The 19,063-nt window shown below is 39.2% G+C and overlaps 1 protein-coding gene across 5 annotated transcripts in view; it reads left to right on the top strand.

Moving 5' to 3' along the window:
* The first annotated feature begins 18,681 nt into the window (after positions 1-18,681).
* The window catches only part of RICTOR (RPTOR independent companion of MTOR complex 2), a 164,389-nt gene continuing 164,007 nt past the window's right edge, over positions 18,682-19,063 (top strand). For 3 of the 5 annotated variants that reach the window (XM_012558922.2, XM_012558923.2, XM_023742007.1), the window contains exons 1-2: positions 18,682-18,768; positions 18,942-18,989. In XM_012558922.2, the coding sequence (XP_012414376.1) occupies positions 18,720-18,768; positions 18,942-18,989 (97 nt within the window). In that variant the 5' untranslated portion in view covers positions 18,682-18,719. Of the gene's footprint in view, positions 18,769-18,941; positions 18,990-19,063 lie in introns of those variants that run through there. The other 2 variants (XM_004387892.3, XM_023742008.1) reach the window with 2 other exon arrangements.

Here is a 19,063-nt window from a genome sequence, read left to right as displayed (position 1 = left end):
GCATTGTATTTGTAGATTGCTTTGGGTAGAATTGTCATTTTCACAACGTTGAGTCTACCCATCCATGAGCATGGTTTTTCCATTTATGTAGATCTCTTTTGGTTTCTTGCAGTAGTGTTTTGTAGTTTTCTTTGTATAGTTCTTTTACATCCCTGGTTAGATTTATTCCTAAGTATTTTATTTTTTTAGGGGCTATTATAAATGGTGTTGCTTTCCTGATTTCCTTTTCGTCGTTCTCTTTGTTGGTGTATACGAATCCAACTGATTTTTGTGTGTTTACTTGCATCCTGCTACTCTGCTGAATCTTTCAATTAGTTCCAGTAGTTTTCTCATGGAGTCTTTGGGTTTTCTATGTATAGTAGTATCATATCATCTGCAAATAGGGACAGTTTTACTTCTTCATTACCAACTTGGATGCCCTTTTTCTTGCCTTACTGCTCTAACTAGGACTTCCAGCACAATGTAAAATAGGAGTGGTGATAAAGGATATCCTTGTCTTGTTCCTGTTCTCAAGGGGAATGTTTTCAGCTTCTCTCCATTTACAATGATGTTGGCTGTTGGTTTTGCATAGATGCCCTTTATTATGTTGGGGAATTTCCCTTCTATACCTATTTTATTGAGAGTCTTTATCAGAAATGGATGTTGGACTTTATCAAACGCCTTTTCTGCGTTGATTGAGATGATCATGTGATTCTTCTCCTTTATGTATTTATGTGGTGGATTACGTTGACTTTCTAATGTTGAACCACCCTTCCATACCTGGTATGAATCCTACCTTGTCGTGGTGTATTATTTTTTTGATATGATGCTGAATTCTATTGGTTAGAATTTTGTTGAGAATTCTTTCATATATATTCATGAGAGCCACTGGTCTGTAATTGTCTTTTTTTGTGGTGTCTTTGCCTGGTTTTGGTATCCGGGTTATGCTGGCATCATAGAATGAATTTGGAAGTATTCCTTCCTTTTCTATGTTCTGAAATAATTTGAGTAGTACTGCTGTAAGCTCTTCTCTGAATGTTTGGTAAATTCTCCAGTGAAGCCATCTGGGCCAGGGCTTTTTTTCGTTGGGACTTTTTTTTATTACCTTTACAATCTCTTCTCTTGTTATGGGTCTGTTCAGATTTTCAACATCAATTTGTGATAGTTTGGGTAGGTAGTGTGTTTCTAGAAATTTGTCCATTTCCTCTAGGTTTTCAAATTTGTTGGAATATAGTTTTTCATACTACTCTGTTATGATCCTTTTTATTTCAGTTGGATCTGTTGTAATGTCCCACATTTCAAGTCTTATTCTGGTTATTTGCAACCTCTCCTGTTTTTCTTTTGTCAATTTGGCTAGTAGTTTGTCGATTTTGTTGATCCTTTCAAAGAACCAACTTTTGGTTTTGTTGATTCTATTTCATTTATTTCTGCTCCGATCTTTATTATTTCCTTTCTTCTGGTGGCTGTAGGGTTTGTTTATTGTTCTCTATTTGTTCTAGTTGTGTAGCTAATGTTTTGATACTGTCCCTTTTTTCTGTTTTGATGTATACATCTATGGCTATAAATTGACCTTTGATCACTGCCTTTGCTGTGTCCCAAAGGTTTTGGTAGGATGTGTTTTCATTCTCATTTGATTCTAGGAATTTTTTTATTCTATCTTTGATTTCTTCTATTACCCAGTGGTTCTTAAGGGTGTTATTTAGTTTCCAATTAATTTTTTTTCCTTGTTCTTCATGTTGTTAATTTCTACTTTGATGGCATTGTAATCAGAGAAGATACTTTGTATTATCTCAGTGTTTTGGATTTTGTTGAGGGTTGCTTTCTGGCCTAAGATGTGGTCTATTCTGGAGAATGTTCCATATGTGTTGGAAAAGAATGTGTACTTTGCAGCTGTTGGGTGAAGTGTTCTATATATGTTTATGAGTTAAAGTTGGTTGATTGTGGCCTTTAGATCTTCTGTATTGTGTTAGTCATCTAGTGCTGCTCCAACAGAAATACCACAAGAGGATGGCTTTTAATAAGAGAAATTTATTCTCTCACAGCCCAGCAGGTTACAAGTCCAAATTTAGGGCATCAGCTCCAGGAGAAGGCTTTCTCTCTCTGTTGGCTCTGAAGGAAAGTCCTTGTGATGCATCAATCTTCCCTTGGTCTGGGAGCATCTCAGCGCAGGAACCTCAAGTCCAAAGGATGCACTCTGCTCCCAGCACTGCTTTCTTGGTGGTATGAGGTTCCTATGTGTCTCTACGTGCTTCTCTCATATCTCAAAAGAGGTTGAATCAATGCACTAATCTTGACAACCTCATCAGTATAACCTCATCACAGTGATAGAATTTACAACACGAGGAGACCACATATAATCTCATCATACTGATAGAATTTACAACACATAAGGAAATCACATCAGATTATACAATCATATGACACTGGGAATGATGACCCAGCCAAGTTGACAGATATTTTTGGGGGACACAATTCAATCCATGACATGTATCTTTGTTGAGTTTCTTTCTAGATGTTCTGTCCTTGCCCGAGAGTGGTGTGTTGAAGTCTTCTACTGTTATAGTGGAACTGTCAATTTCACTTTTCAGCACTGTTAAAGTTTCTGTATTTTGGAGCCCTGTCATTAGGTGTGTAGATATTATGGTTATGTCTTCATGCTGGATTGTCCCTTTAATCATGATGTAGTGTCTTTCTTTGTCTTTTATGGTGGATTTTGTTTTTTTTGAAGTCTATTTTATTTGAGATTAGTATTGTCACTCCTGCTCTTTTCTGGGGGCTGTTTGCTTGATGTATTTTTTTCCATCCTTTGATTTTTATTAAATTTATTTCTTTGCTTTCTAGGTGTCTCTTGTAGACAGCATATTGATGGATCCTGTTTTTTATCCATTCTGTCACTCTCTGTCTCTTTATGGGTGCATTTAAGCCATTTACGTTCAGTGTAATTATTGATAGGTGTCAGTTTTACTGCTGTCACTTGTGTAGTGCTGACGCTTTCTTTGTTCCTCTTACTCTCCTGTGCTGAATTCCTTTTGTTTGTGAATTTTTTTTCTTTTGTTTTTGTAGATTTTGTTTTTACTGAGACTTTATGTTTTTCTTCTTTATTTTGATGAGTAGGTTTATTAACTTCGTGGTTACCTTGAAATTTACCCTTATCTTCCTAGGTTTGAATCAGTCTATTATTACTTGGTATCACCTTGGCTTCCTCTCCATTAGAAAGTTCTATATCTACACCATTTGTTCCCACTTTTATAGTTCTGATGTTGTTGTCATTTGCAGATTAACCTCTCTGGTTCCCTGTTGTAAATCTTTTGGTTTTGAATAGTCCTTGAGAATTCATTTCCTAGGTTGGTATCTGGCTGGTGCGATCTTGTGTCTTAGATTCAGGCTATTGTCTGATGTTATTTGTTCTCAAACCAAAGGACTCCCTTTAATAATTCTTGTAAGTTTGGTTTGGTTTTTACATATTCCTTTAATTTCTGTTTATCTGGAAATGTCCTAATTTCACCCTCATATTTGAACTAGAGTTTTGCAGGATTATGTTACTCTTGGTTGGCAGTTTTTTTCTTTCAAGGTTTTATATATACATCATCTCACTGCCTCCTTGCCTGCATGATTTCTGCTGAGTAATCAGAGCTTAGTCTTATTGTTTCTCTTCTGTACGTGACTTTTCGTTTCTCTCAAGCTGCTCTCAGGATTCTTCGGTTTTGGTTTTAGCAAGTGTGATGATATGCTTTGGTGATTTTCTTTTGGGGTCTATCCTATATGGGTTTGTTGAGCTTCTTGGATGGTCAGCTTTTAGTCTTTCCTGATATTAGGGAAGTTTTCTGTCAGCAATTCTTCAATGATCCTTTCTGTATATTCCATTTTCTCCCCGTTTTGGAACTCCAACCACTCGAAAATTTTTGCCTTTGATTGTATCCCACATAATTCTCAGGGTTTCCTCATTTTTCTTTGCTCTTTTTTCTGATTTTTCCTCAATGTTGTGTCCAAGTGTTTGTCTTCAGTTTCACTAATCCTATCTTCCATTGTTTCAAACTGGTTCCTCAGCCCTTCTATAACACTGTCCATTTCTGAAATCGTTTATCCTTTGGATTTCTAATTGTTGTTTTTGTATTATTTCTAGTTGTGATTTTGGCATTTTGTTCCTGTCTTATTGTCCTGAATTCTCCCATTTTTTCCTGTATATTCCATGAATTTGTCTGCCTTTTCCATGAATTTGTCTATTTTTTCCTCTTTTCTGTCTGCTTTTTGCTTCAACTGTAGGATAGCTCTGAATATGAGAGATTCAAATTCGCCATTAGGTAGTTCTAGTGCCTTGTCGTCTACCGGGAAGTCATCTGGTGTTTTATTTTGGATGCCTACGGGAACCATCCTGTCCTGTTTTTTTTAATGTTTTGATATTGTCTGCTGTCTTCAGGACATTCAGCAGTTATTTTCTTCGTTTATTGATTGTAGATTTGTTTGTTTCATCCTACTTTTTTGTTTTATTTGGTTATGCCTGAGCAGGTGGTCTGTGCATTCTTTGTTGTTTGCTCATCTGTGGACATGATATTTTTCACCTCCTTGTCCAATAGGCAGGGCCCGTTGCTCAGCTATGGTGTAGCAGGGTAGGTCCAGCTGAAGAGGAGGGGCTAGGATGGGTTTTTTGTGGCACAGACTTGGGCCAACAAGATAAGACAGTGGTCAGTGCAGGGCAGGTTCCAGTAGGTTGTGCCTGTGCTGCTCAGGAGTGCAATGTTCAGCACATGGTGCATATGCAGGAGGGAGGGCGAGGGGGAGGGGGAGGTTGTGATGTGTGGAGCTAGGTTGGATATGGAAGAGATAGAGGAGAGAGAAACAGGAGCAAAAAAAATGCTGAGGGAGCTTGCTGTTGCAGTGGAGAGACAAGAAATCAAGAAATGCTGAAAAACAGGAAAAAAATAATTAAAAATATTTTTAAAAAATTAAAAACTAAAAAAAAAAATACCCCCAGGGATCTCACTGGCACAGACGCACAATCAGGGAGCGGCTCCCAAGCCATGGTGCAGTATAGCCCAGTTATAAGAGGTGGAGATGATACACAGTGCCAGGTACTCAGGAGATAGTAAAGGAAAGCAAGTAGAAAGAGATGAAAAACCAAAAAATGAAAATAAAAGGAAAAAAGAAAGAGAAAACAAATAAACAAAAACAAACCCCCCAGGGATCTCACCAGCGTGGATGCACAGACCAGGGAGTGGCTCTCAAGCCACACAGTATAGCCCAGATATAAGGGGTGGAGATGATACACAGTGCCAGGTACTCAGGAGATAGTAAAGGAAAGCAAGTAGAAAGAGATGAAAAACCAAAAAATGAAAATAAAAGGAAAAAAGAAAGAGAAAACAAATAAACAAAAACAAACCCCCCAGGGATCTCACCAGCGTGGATGCACAGACCAGGGAGTGGCTCTCAAGCCACACAGTATAGCCCGGATATAAGGGGTGGAGATGATACACAGTGCCAGGTATTCAGGAGACAGTAAAAGAAGGTAGGTAGAAAGAGAGAAGAAACTGAAAAATGAAGAAAAATATAGGGAAAAAAGAAAGAGAAAACAAACAAAAAAGCCCCCAGGGATCCCACTAGCATGGGTGCATTGACTGGGGAAACGGACTGTGGAAGCAGTTCCCTAGCTGAGCAGTGCTGCAAAACCTGTCAAGCAGCAGCAAAGATGGCACACAGAGTCAGGTGTCTGCGAGAAAGGAGGGGGAGGAGAGGCAGGGAAGAAACCAAAAGAGGCCAAAAAAAACAATACCAGCAACAAAGAAATGGCACTGAAGAAACTGGCCAGCGTGGGTGGGGCGAATTCACGTGGCATGGAACCAGCGCTTCCTGTGCCACAGTCGTGGCCTGCTGGAGAGTGGCAAATCGGCTCTCCAGGAAGCCAGGAATCCATCTGCTGGGAAGCAGGGAATTGGCCCTCCAGGAAGCTGGGAATCTGCCCACCATAAAGCAGCAGACTGGCCATCCAGGAAGTGGCAAAGGTGAAGCAGAAGGAGGCAAGGTGGGGGGTGGGAAAGCATGTCTCGCTGGTTACCAGGTGCTCTGTCTCCTGCTAGTAGTGAATCTGCTTTCCTGTACTCCCTGTCCACTGAACTCCGGCAGGAGTCCAAATGGTGGACCTGTGCTGTGTTAGCTAACAGGGGACCTCCACTTGTAACTCTCCTCACTCTCTGTCAGTTTCTTATACCATTTGGTGCTTGGCTGAATTCTTTCTCTCTTCATTTGACGCTTAGGGTTCCAAGACTGACGTATGTCTCTGTTTGTTTTTCAGGTCTTTGCTGTGGAGGGACAGCGTGGTGCTTCTGTCTCTAGTGCCATGTTCCCAGAATTCTCCACCATTTTCTCATTCTTATTCCTTCATGTATATTTTTATTTCTATCTGTTATCATTTCCCTTCAGTCTGAAGGACATCCTTTATTTTAGGATACATCTGTTCATGACAAATTCTCTCAGCTTTCTTTATCATCTGAAAGCTTCTTTAACTTTCATTTTTCAAAATTGTTTTTTATCAGATGTAGAATTCTTAATTACGTATTTTTCCCTTTTTAACCCTGAAGATGTCATTTTATTATATTCTGGCTTGCCTTGCTTCTGATTAAGAGTCATCAGTAATTCTTGTTGTTGCCCTATAGCTATTTTGCCTTTTGCTCTCTTCTCTGTTTGCTTTTAAGATTTTGCCTTTGATATTCAAAAATTTGAATATTATGTCCCTGGGCTTCATTTACTTTGTGTTTTTCCTGCTTGTGATTTGCTCATTTTCTTGATGGTTTTCATCAAATTTGGAACGTTTCAGCCATTATTTATTTAAATTTTTTTTGCACCAATCTCTTTCTCCTCTTCTCCTGAAACTTCAATTATACATATTTCAGACCACTTGATTTTGTTGTGTGGGTCACTAAGGCTCTTTCTTTTTTAAGTCTTTTTTTCCCCTCTATGTTTTCATTTGGATAATTTTTATTGAGCTGTCTACAAGTTCACTGATCTTTTCAAGTGTCCAATCTATTATCATCTAGTGGATTTTTACATTTCTGATATTGCATTTTTCATTTCTAGAATTTTTCACTTTTTTATAATATGTATTTCTCTTAGTTTCCCTATTCACTCTTTATGTCCAACTTCTTCTTTTAGTCTTTGATTGTATTTATAAAAGTCTGCTAATTTCAACGTTTGTGTTATCTGAGTGTTTCTATTGACTGTTTTTTCTCCTGAGGATGTCATGTTTTCCTGCTTTTTTTATGTCTAATGAAATTTTTATTGTGTGTTGGACAAGGTGAATGCTATGTGTTTGAGAGTCACGATAGTGTTGTTTTCTAGAAGACTTTTATGGGGTATTTTCTATCCATTAGTTAATTTATTAGCATCAGCTTGATCATGTTGAGGCTTAGTTTTAGCCTTTTCTTGGGTGTTCCTATGGTAGACTTTATTCTACTTATTCTATAGTAAAACTTATTAATAAGTTATGGCCTTCTAGGGGTCTCAGTGGAACTCTTTCCTAAATTTTAAGTTTCTGGGACTCTTAACTGAATGCTCAGAGTGTTCACCGAAGTTTCTCTACCTGTTGGTTGGACCTCTACTTGCAACACTTAGCAACCTCTGGAAGCTCCATTCAGTTCAGAGCCCCCAGGAGCAGTTCTCTGCCAGGCTATCGAAGTCTCACCCTGTTCTTGCCCAGTTTAAAATTTAGCTAAATAATAAGGGGATCCATATGCAGACTTCTGGAGCTCCTACTCTGAACAGCTCCCTCCTCTCTGGTATTATGCCCTTCAAATTTCAAATGCTTCATGATCTCTGAACTTCCATCTCTCCTTCCTCATCCCAATGACACTGCTATTCTCTGCTTGGGCTTCACAGCTTTGAGTGCATGTGTGTTTTCGACCGAAACTAGCCTGCAGGGGCCCTCTTTAATTTCAGCCCTTGTGTTGTATTTTGAAAGATATCTTTAGACAGAAAGCAGAGCTCACCTTATTTGTTTCCTTTACAGTGCCACACCATCTATTGTCTGAAGCCTAAAAACTGTTGCTTCATATATTTTGCCCAGTTTAACAGTTGTTTTTGTGGGCATGTGAGTCCATTACTCATTTCTCCAACACGGATGGAATCAGAAATTCTTTCTTAAAAAAAAAAAAAAATCATTTCATATACAGCTCCTTTGTTTCTGATAATCAATATCTGAAATCCTTGGGATATAACTCTGTTGTGAATTCTAATTCTTAGTCTTGATCCTTTTTCTATATGATTTTGATGGTCTTTGAATGTGAGCTTTTATTTGTTTGATCTTAATTTGTGAAGATCCTAGGAGCTAATAAACCAAAACCAAACCCATTGCTGGGGTGTGGATTCTGAATCAGAGAGACCCTATAGGAGAGAACAGAACTGCCCCATAGGGTTTCAAAGGAGCGGCTGGTGGATTTGAACTGCAAATCTTTTGGTTAGAAGCCAAGCTCTTAACTACTGCACCACCAGGGCTCCAGGAGCTGATGTTGTTTTTGTTGTTAGGTGCTGTCATGGTTTGAATTATGTCCCCCAAAAAATGTGTGTATCAATTTGGCTAGGCCATGATTCCCAGTGTTGTGTGTTGTCCTCCATTTTGTGATTATAATTTTACATTAAAGAGGATTAGGTTGGGATTGTAACACCACCCTAACCCAGGTCACATCCCTGATCCAACATAAAGGGAGTTTCCCTAGGGTGTGGCCTGCACCACCTTTTATCTTGTGTAAGAGATGAAAGGAAACAGCAGCAAGTGGAAAATCGGGGGACCTCATACCACCAAGAAAGCAGTGCCAGGAGCAGAGTGTGTCCTTTGGACCCGCGATCGCTGCACAGAGAAGCTCCTAATCTGGGGGAACACTGATGAGAAGGCCGACATAGAGAGAAAGCCTTCCCCTGGAGCTGACACCCTGAATTTGGGCTTCTAGCTTACTAGATTGTGAGAAGGCCATCCACTTGTGGTATTTCTGTTGGAGCAGCACTAGGTGACTAAGACAGGTGTCGTCCAGTTGATTCCAACTCATAGTGACACTATGCACCACAGAATGAAACAATGCCCAGTCCAGTGCGATGCTCACAATTGTTGTTACGCTTGAGCTCACTGTTGCAGCCACTGTGTCCATCCATCTCATTGAGGATCTTGCTCTTTTCTGCTGACCCTATACTTTACCAAGCATGATGTCCTTCTCCAGAGACTGATCTCTCCTGACAATATGTCCAAAGTATGTAAGACGTAGTCTCGCCGTCTTTGCTTCTAAGGAGCATTATGGTTGTACTTCTTCCAAGACAGATTTGTTTGTTCTTTTGGCAGTCTATGGTATATTCAGTATTCTTCTGCAATACCACAATTCAAAGGCGTCAATTCTTTGGTCTTCCTTATTCATTGTCCAGCTTTTGCATGCATATGATATGACTGAAAATACCATGGCTTGGGTCAGGCATACCTTAGTCTTCAAGGTGACATCTTTGCTTTTCAACACTTTAAAGACGTCTTTTGCAGCAGATTTGCCCAATGCAATGCGTCTTTTGATTTCTTGACTGCTGCTTCCATGGGTGATGATTGTGTATCCAAGTAAAATGAAATCCTTGACAGCTTCAATCTTTTCTCCGTTTATCACGATGTTGCTTATTGGTCCAGTCGTGAGGATTTTTGTTTTCTTTATGTTGAAGTGTAATCCCTACTGAAGGCTGTGGTCTTTGATCTTCATCAGTAAATGCTTCCAGTCCTCTTCACTCTCAGCAAGTAAGGTTGTGTCACCTGCATAACGCAGGTTGTTGATGAGTCTTCCTCCAATCCTGATGCCCTGTTCTTCTTCGTATAGTCCAGCTTCTCGGATTATTTGCTCAGCATACAGATTGAATAGGTATGGTGAAAGGATGCAACCCTGATGCACATCTTTCCTGACTTTAAAGCACACAGTATCCCCTTGTTCTGTCTGAACAATTGCCTCTCTCTCTATGTACAGGTTCCTCATGAGCACAATTAACTGTTCTGGAATCTCATTCTTCACAATGTTATCCATAATTTGTTATGATCCACACAATCGAATGTGTTTGCATAAAAAATAAAACACAGGTAAACATCTTTCTGGTGTTTTCTGCTTTCAGCCAGGATCCATCTGACATCAGCAATGATATCCCTGGTTCTATGTCCCCTTCTGAATTCGGCCTGAATTTCTGGCAGTTTCCTGTCACATACTGCTGCAGCTGCTTTCGAATGATCTTCAGCAAAATTTTACTTGTGTGATATTAATGATATTGTTTGATAATTTCCGCATTTGGTCGGATCACCTTTCTTGGGAATAGGCATAAATATGGATTTCTTCCAGTCAGTTGGCCAGGTAGCTGTCTTCCAAATTTCTCAGCATAAGACAAGTGAGCACTTCCAGCGCTGCATCCATTTGCTGAAACAACTCAATTGATATTCCATCAATCCCCAAAGCCTAGTTTTTCACCAATGCCTTCAGTGCAGCTTGGACTTCTTCCTTCAGTACCATCAGTTCCTGATCATACTCTACCTCTTGAAATGGTTGAACGTTGACAAATTCTTTTTGGCATAATGACTCTGTATTCTTTCCATCTTCTTCTGATGCTTCCTGCGTCTTTTAATATTTTCCCCATAGAATCCTTCACTATTGCAACTCGAGGCTTGAAATTTTTCTTCAGTTCTTTCAGCTTGAGAAATGCTGAGCATGTTCTTCCCTTTTGGTTTTCTATCGCCAGCTCTTTGCATGTGTCATTATAATACCTTGTCTTCTCGAGCCACCCTTTGAAATCTTCAGTTCTTTTACTTCATCATTTCTTCCTTTTGCTTTAGCTACTCGACATTCAAGAGCAAGTTTCAGAGGCTCTTCTGACATCTATTTTGGGCTTTTCTTTCTTTCCTGTCTTTTTAATGACCTCCTGCTTTCTCATGTATGATGTCCTTGATGTCATTCCACAACTCATCTGGTCTCCGGTCATTGGAGTTCAATGCGTCAAATCTATTTGAGAGATGGTCTCTAAATTCAGGTGGGATATACTCAAGGTCATACTTTGACTTTCGTGGACTGGTTCTAATTTTCTTCGGTTTCAACTTGAACTTGCACATGAGCAACTAATGGTCTGTTCCACAGCTGGCTCCTGGCCTTGTTATCACTGATGATACTGAGATTTTCCACTGTCTCTTTCCACAGATGTAGTCAATTTGATTCTTGTGTATTCCATCTGGCGAGGTCTACATGTACGGTTGCTGTTTATGTTGGTGGAAAAAGATATTTGCAATGAAGAGGTCATTGGTCTTGCCAAATTCTGTCATGCGATCTCCAGCATCGTTTTTATCACCAAGGCCATATTCTCCAACTACTGATCCTTCTTCGTTTCCAACTTTTGTATTACAATCACCAGTAATTATCAATGCATCCTGATTGCATGTTCGATCAATTTCAGACTGCAGATGCTGGTAAAAATTTTCAATTTCTTCATCTTTGGCCTTAGTGGTTGGTGCGTAAATTTGAATAATATTCGTATTAACTGGTCTTCCTTGTAGGCGTATGGATATTACCCTATCACTGACAGTATTGTACTTCAGGATAGATTTTGAAATGTTCTTTTTGATGATGAATGCAATGCCTTTCCTCTTCAAGTGGTCATTCCCGGCATTGTAGACCATATGATTGTCCGATTCAAAATGGCCAATACCAGTCCATTTCAGCTCACTAATGCCTAGGATATTGATGTTTGTGTGTTCCATTTCATTTTTGACGATTTCCAATTTTCCTAGATTCATACTTCTTACATTCCATGTTCCGATCATTAGTGGATGTCTGCAGCTGTTTCTTCTCATTTTGAGTCATGCCACATCAGCAAAGGAAGGCCCTGAAAGCCTGACTCCATCCATGTCATTCATTAAGGTCGACTCTACTTTGAGGAGACAGCCCTTCCCCAGTCATCTTTTGAGTGGTTTCCAACCTGAGGGGCTCATCTTCAGGCACTATATCAGACAACGTTCTGCTGCTGTTCATAAAGTTTTCACTGGCTAATTCTTTTCAGAAGTAGACCTCCGGGTCCTTCTTCCTAGTCTGTCTTAGTCTGGAAGCTCAGCTGAAATCTGTCTGCCATGGGTGACCCTGTTGGTATCTGAATACTGGTGGCATAGCTTCCAGCATTCACAGCAACATGCAAATCCCCACAGTACAACAAACTGACAGACATGTAGGGGCCAGGAGCTGAAAGTGCATGACTTTCGCCGGAAAGATTTGTAATTGCTTCTACCGGATGCCAGGGGGCGCTACTAACCTGTGTCCATGTTAGCCAACTTCTAGGATCCTGAGCCTAAGGTAGGAGTCTAGTATTCTGCTTTTCTACCTTGTAGTAGTAACGGCTTTGTCCTCAGATCTCAGTTATGCTATTGGCATTTGCTCTTTGGATAGCTCCACTTTCCCAGTTTTCTAGTTGCTCACTGTTCTGCAACCTGATTTCAGAGTACTATTTTGTTGTTTTTAGGTGGAGGAATTTTGGAGACTGTTTAACCAAAACAAAACAAAAAAGAAAACAGGAAAAAGAAAGAAGAAAAAAAAAACAGAAAAATGAAACTATTGCCATTTATCATACAGACTGTTATATGATTATACAGATTAACACTAGACGTTATCATTTGGGCAGTATATTAAATTGCATGAGTCATATAAGGTTTCCTGGGGAAGACTGGGAATCCTGAAACTCAGATGGGTTCAATAATAATCTCCCAGGAATTCTTTCTACTTTGGCATATGGCCATATACTATGTCAAATTAAATGGATTTAAGGAGTATATTATAAACTATCTCTCAAAATATGGACATGTGGCTTAAAAAAGAATCTTGCAAAGAAGCTGTGTGTAACACAAATAGCAAAAGCACAAGATTTTAAAAATATAGCAGAGCTGATACTTGTAACTCATGCTATTAGCACTCTATCAGCTTCAGTATAAGGAAAAGGTAATGATAATCTAATTAGATGTCACAATGTCAGCCAAATGTTTTAAAAATTGAAATTATTAAGATTATATGAAATACCAACTTATGAACATTGTCCTTTACTATTACCTCACTCTAACATTCCTTGAGATGTTAGCTAATGATGGTATAACACTCTCTGATTAGCAAAATATTTAAAAAAATAAGCATTCAGAATATGAAGAAAATTTTCTATATTTTTTCCAGTAATGTTAGAAGTCATACAATATCGAATTCATTACTTTCCAAAAAGAAAATTTTCTTTTTAGCAAAAGACAAAAGAGGCACCTATCAGTGGGGAAGAAACAGATATCTGAACAAACAGGCAGTATGGAAGCTTCGTTGTCCAGCTGGTTGGAAACATAGATGTTTTGACACTCATCTCAGTTTATGATATTTGCTAAATTCTGTTCAATAATGAAATACACAAATAACTACTTTTTTTTTCTGTGCCACCTAAGTAAAGATGTACCAAGGAATGTGTATATCCTCGCCATTAAACAACTTCTCTAATAAAAGCACTAGTTTATGAAAAACTGATGAGGCAGTTATTATAACTGAAATAAAAAAAACGATTTTGGGCAGAAGTAAAAAAATAGTACCATATAGTGATAATACTGTGTAAACAAAACCTTTAAAATGTAGTTTAACTTTTACACACTTAGAAATGAGAAGGGGAGTGACTATGAAAACCTTTTGTACCATATTTATGTAGTGGCAAACTTATTTTTCATGATGACTGATGCCTTATGGTAGCATATTATCTATATTTAAAAATATATATACTCTTTCCCTTCAAGGTAAAGGTGGGAACAATAACTAAGAAAGTAACTACTATACAAATGAAACTTGTGCTAGGAAGAGAACATTTAGAAAACAGGTATTTAGAAATGTTTCCAGTTTTTTGATTTTTTTTTTTCCTTGAAAACAAAAATATAAAGATGTAACCTATAAAAACTTTTGTATCTCCACACTGAAAATTCATGGAAACAGAATGTTCTAACATGTTTTAAAATTTTACAGATGACGAGTTTTGAAATCTTTCTAAAACTGATAAAAATTTGTTAAATATTACACTTTCCAATTTGCAAGGAAAATTGACATTAGGGAAGATGGACATTTACTAGCCAATTACATTTAAGAAACCTTTGTATAAGTGATGGACGGCATTAGAAAATGAGTGTTGTGATGATTTAAAACTGCAGCCAAGAGATTAGTTCTTCCATTTTTAACTTTGCATTTTCAGCTAATAAAACCTAAGACCAAAACAAACTCTTCTTCAAACTAGATTTTTGAATTGCTGTATTGCAAAGTATTTAACCAAAAATTAAAAACATAATGAAACATATTCAGTCCCATTGTTTTTATTTATACCATGAGTAAATTGTAAAATGAAGTTAAATGTTATCGTAACCATTTTTTATTTCATCTTTATGTTTTATATTTCGGTGCATACTCAAAATTTTTTCTGTTTTTAATGATGAGATGCACTAATAAATCTGATAGGTTTGCTGCTTAACAAGGTATTACTATAGTCAAATGTTTATAATTGTGATTTAGAATAAAAAACCAAAGCAAACCCATTGAGGTACAACCAAAACAAAACCATTGCCGTCGAGTTGATTCCAACTCATTGCAACCCTATAGGACAGAGCAAAATCGTCCCATAGGGTTTCCAAAAAGCAGCTGTTGGATTCGAACTGCCGACATTTTCTGGTTAGCAGCTGAGCTCTTAACCACTGTGCCACCAGGGCTCCCAACACAATTTCTCTAAAATGGTTTTCCTAAAAAAAATTATGCATAAGTAATACCAACTTATTTTAGAATAATTAAAACAAGAAAAGGAAAGATAAAAATCATTCATAATTCTACCACCCAGAAATAATCACTGGTAAAATTTTAGTGCATATTCTTCCAGATTTTATGTTACGGATATACACGTAATTTCCTCTTTCATAAACTTGGGCTTATTCTTCATTCATAACTATTTTCACAGAGGGCCTTTATACCTTACAAACTTTTAAAACATGAAACAAATGAAATTTGGGGACAATGATTAAAATTTAAAGGAAAAATACTAGGAGGCTACTTCCTTCTGTGACCAAGGCTGAACCTTCATAGTCAACCCTGTGTAGTATTGTAACATTTGTTTGATTTAGTCTACTGCCTGTCAATTTAATGGCCTTTATCTATATCTTAAATGTGTGGTTTAACTAACTATGAAGAGAAGTTACCGAGAAACAGACTGACTAAATTTTGTGGTTTTCGACTTGCTTTATCTTCATATGGCCTATGTAACAAGGCAGATAGATTAAAGGGAACTAACATTTTGGCAAGGCTTTTGTTTTTGTTCAACATTATGACTGCATCTGAAACTGATATATGGTTTGTGAACTTGAATTATTAACTGTGCCCAACAGGATAGAGAATAGAACCCAGAAAGTAATTTTCATTGGAGTCATTGTATCTTGGAAATCAAGCCATTATCTTCTAGAGCTGTGGTCCTGGACTCAATCTCATATGACATTTTTTATCAATGACTTATACTATGAGAAAACACATTCATTGACACTGCAAACAAAACCTAGTTGGGAAATGAAAACTAAGAAGAGGAAGTAACATTCTCAATGACCAGATTAGAATCAAAATGACCCAGAAAATTGCAGAAGCAGTATGAAGTAACCAAATGAGTTAGACATACACCAAAACCAAACCAGTTGCCATCATTCCAACCCACAGCAACCCTGTAGGATAGAGTAGAACTGCCCCATAGGGTTTCTAAGGCTGTAAATCTTTGTGGAAGCAGATTGCCACATCTTTCTTCCCCAGAGAGGCTGGTGGATTACAAACCACCAACTTTTCTGTTAGTAGCCAGGCACTTTAACCACTGTGCCACCAGAGCTCCTTGAGTAAGACACAAAAACCAAAATACCCATTGCCGTGGAGTCGACTCCCACTCAGTAGAGCACTTTAACCACTGCACCAGAGGGCTCCTTTGAGTAAGACAAACGTGAGCTAAAATAAACAATGAAGAGAAAAAAGTTTGAAAAAGAGGAATGGCTATTGGCAAGTATCATAGAAAATAACTTAGGGGTTTAAGCAAATAAGAAGCTCACTAGGAGCAAAAACATAGTGCTATTGTTTAAAAAGTAAGCAACATCGTGAAATGTAACCTGTTCCCAAGTAGATTCTGAGTAGAACTGCCCCAGAGGGTTTCCTATTACTAAAATAGATATGTCCCTACACTCTTGCTTCCTAGTTGGGTGTGATTTGCAAACACTAAGAACTTTTTCTTTTTACTAGAAAATGCCCTTTATCTTAAGAGCACATGTGGAGAATTTACCACTCAAATGACTGAAAATAGTTAACAGGGGAAAAATTACTTTCAGTGTTAAGACTGAAGAAAGATGATTTTTTTTTTTTTCCTGCTGGAAGAGATGGAATAAATTGAAAACGATCTTTAAATATTACATAAATTAAAAAACGAAAGGCTATTGGATTTAGACTCTCATACACCTCAATACAGGGTCGCTATGAGTCAGAATCAACTCGACAGCAATGGTTTTTCTTTTGGCTATATATACATCAAGTACTTTAATAAAAAAAGCAGGTCAGTTGTATTCAACTTTCATGAAAGATTGAAAGAAAAAATGAATTTAAATTGTCTTAGAATGGAGTTAATTTAGAGTAGATATTAAAAAAAATCAGATAAAAAGGGTTGGCAAAAAACTGGAACAACGGTAGGAATCTGGTAGAATTTCCAGATAGATCTCTATTTCCTAAAATGGTGAAATGTGTGATACCTGGAAGATGTAATGCAAAAATTGTTAATGTCCTGGCCAGACCTTAAGTTTTGTGACTTCTGCCTTAGGCAGTAACTAGAATAAACAGTTTGCACCAAGCTGTAAAAGAGGGAGCACCTTAGTTGTTATTAAACTACAACTCATGATGTCAGGAACATTTCTTCAAGGTACCCTAAATGTATGGCATCCTTAAATCTAAGTGCAATCCAGCAGTGGAAACTGAATGTAGACCTAGTTAGAGAAAGACTTGGAATATAAAGACAGAGGGTAGTTAGTCTCTGCAGGAAGCAGTGTTTCTTATTTTTCTGATGATGCTACTCTATGCTGCTTTTATTTTTGTTTTTAAAACTTTTATTTCACAAGTAATATATATTAATTTTAGGACATTTAAAAAGTACAGATAAGTAAACAAGAACAAAAAAAAAGGAACTGTAATTCCACAACTGGGGGAAGGAAAATCAGGTAACATTTGGTTACCTTCTCTTGACTTCCAACGCACAGACATAAGAAAATCATATTTTATAAAATGTATTTTTTACTCTATTAAACATTTATAAAAATGGGAACATCTTTGTCATTTTGTTTGATTTAATATCATGTACATTATTTCCTATATATTTATATGCTTACTAGATCTACATCATCTTTAATGGCTGCCATAATTTATATAATCACTTCCTTATCTTTGGTAATTTAAGTGTTTCCAATTTTTCACTATTATAAATAACTGCAAAAATCTCCAACATTGCTTTCAAAAGTAAGGCGCACAATGGAACAAGGAAAGAATCCAGGGCATTTACTCATCCAATTGAACACTTATCTGTGCTGGGCACTGTACTAACTGGAAGCTGGGAAAAGAGGTGGTTAAGGCAAGATGTCCACCTTCAATTAACTTCCAGTCTCAAGGAGTAGAAAGACTAATAGTTGAGGAATTAGGCGAGAGAATGCCTAAACAGTTGTGGAGAGAGAACGCTTCCCTTTTCTTTAAAGTGAATGCAGTTTAAGAGTAATTTGAGCGGTCAGGGGCCAGTTTTATACAATTAAAATCCCGACTGTTAATAATTGTTAGGTTTATGGATTAAAAATACTAATCCACAACATCTACATTAGCCACTGTTCTAACAGCTACACAGAAGAGCCACGGCAGGCTCTTCTTGGTTCCCGGTGGAGGAGCCCAGCTCCTCCGGCCTGCTGGCTCGCGCGCACCCAGGAACAATCCCACTGCTGGGACGACCACCTTGTAACCCGGCCTCTTCACCCCCTTCTCCCTCGTAGTCTAGGCGGTAAAAACAAAACCTTCACCCAATCACTTCCACTAGGAGAAGCCCTCCTGCCTAAGTGTGATTTTGAACATCAAGTGCAAGGCTGCTTAGTATGGTGGGCAGAAGGAGGATGGAAAACAAATTTTGTTATGTCTTAACTCGGTTGGAGCAAAGCGACTCTAAGTAGGGATTTAAGTGAGGTTTTGGCTTCTGTTTTCTGATAAAAATCGTTTTAATGAAAGAATAAGGAAGCAGGCTGGTGCACTGCAGCGCTTGAAAGCAAACAGGAGGATTAAGCGGTAAGGTTTCAGCAGGTGGCCGCCGGCCGCATCCCGGCCTCCTCCTCGCAGCTCGCCCCCGTTTTGACCGTACGGTTTCCACAGAAGCTAGAGGGGAACTATCCTCCACGCTGCCAACTCACATCAATGGGATTCCCCTCGTGGGAAATGCCCCCTGCCGGCAGACGCACTCTCGGAGGACCAGACCCGTCGCCGCGTTCTCTTCGTCCGGAGTGGGAACCACGAACTCAGCGGCGACCCTGAGCAACGCAGCACTCCCTCCGCACTCAGGCTAAACCGCCCGCCAAGGAGGGGGCGGGAGAGCTGCCGCCAGGGGCGGGCGCGGCGCGCGGGGAGGGGAAGAGGTTCTCGCGCGATTGGGCGAGGTTTCCGGTGTTGTGACTGAGACCCGTCAATATGGCGGCGATTGGCCGCGGCCGCTCGCTGAAGAATCTCCGAATACGAGGTAAGCTCGCTGCAGCCCTCAGCCCCCACCGCCCGGCGCCCGCCACCCCTGGCACTTGCCTCTCCCTGTCCCTGGGTGGGGGGAGCGAGCCAGGGCGCCGGCCGGAGCCAGGGCTACCGCCGCTGGCCTGCGAGCGAATCCTAATTGGGGTTGTGTGTCTGTGTTTCGCGCAGGGCGGAATGACAGCGGCGAGGAGAACGTCCCGCTGGATCTGACCCGAGGTAACGCGGGGCGCAGCGGGCGCCGGCGAGGACGCGCTGCTGGGGAGGAGCCGGGGCTGGGGGCCGGGGGCCGG

Source organism: Trichechus manatus, unplaced genomic scaffold (assembly GCF_000243295.1).
Source record: "Trichechus manatus latirostris isolate Lorelei unplaced genomic scaffold, TriManLat1.0 scaffold00197, whole genome shotgun sequence".
In the NCBI taxonomy this organism is placed as follows: domain Eukaryota; kingdom Metazoa; phylum Chordata; class Mammalia; order Sirenia; family Trichechidae; genus Trichechus; species Trichechus manatus.
The sequence above is the reverse complement of the archived record's forward strand: the minus strand, read 5'-3'. Positions and strand labels throughout refer to the sequence as shown.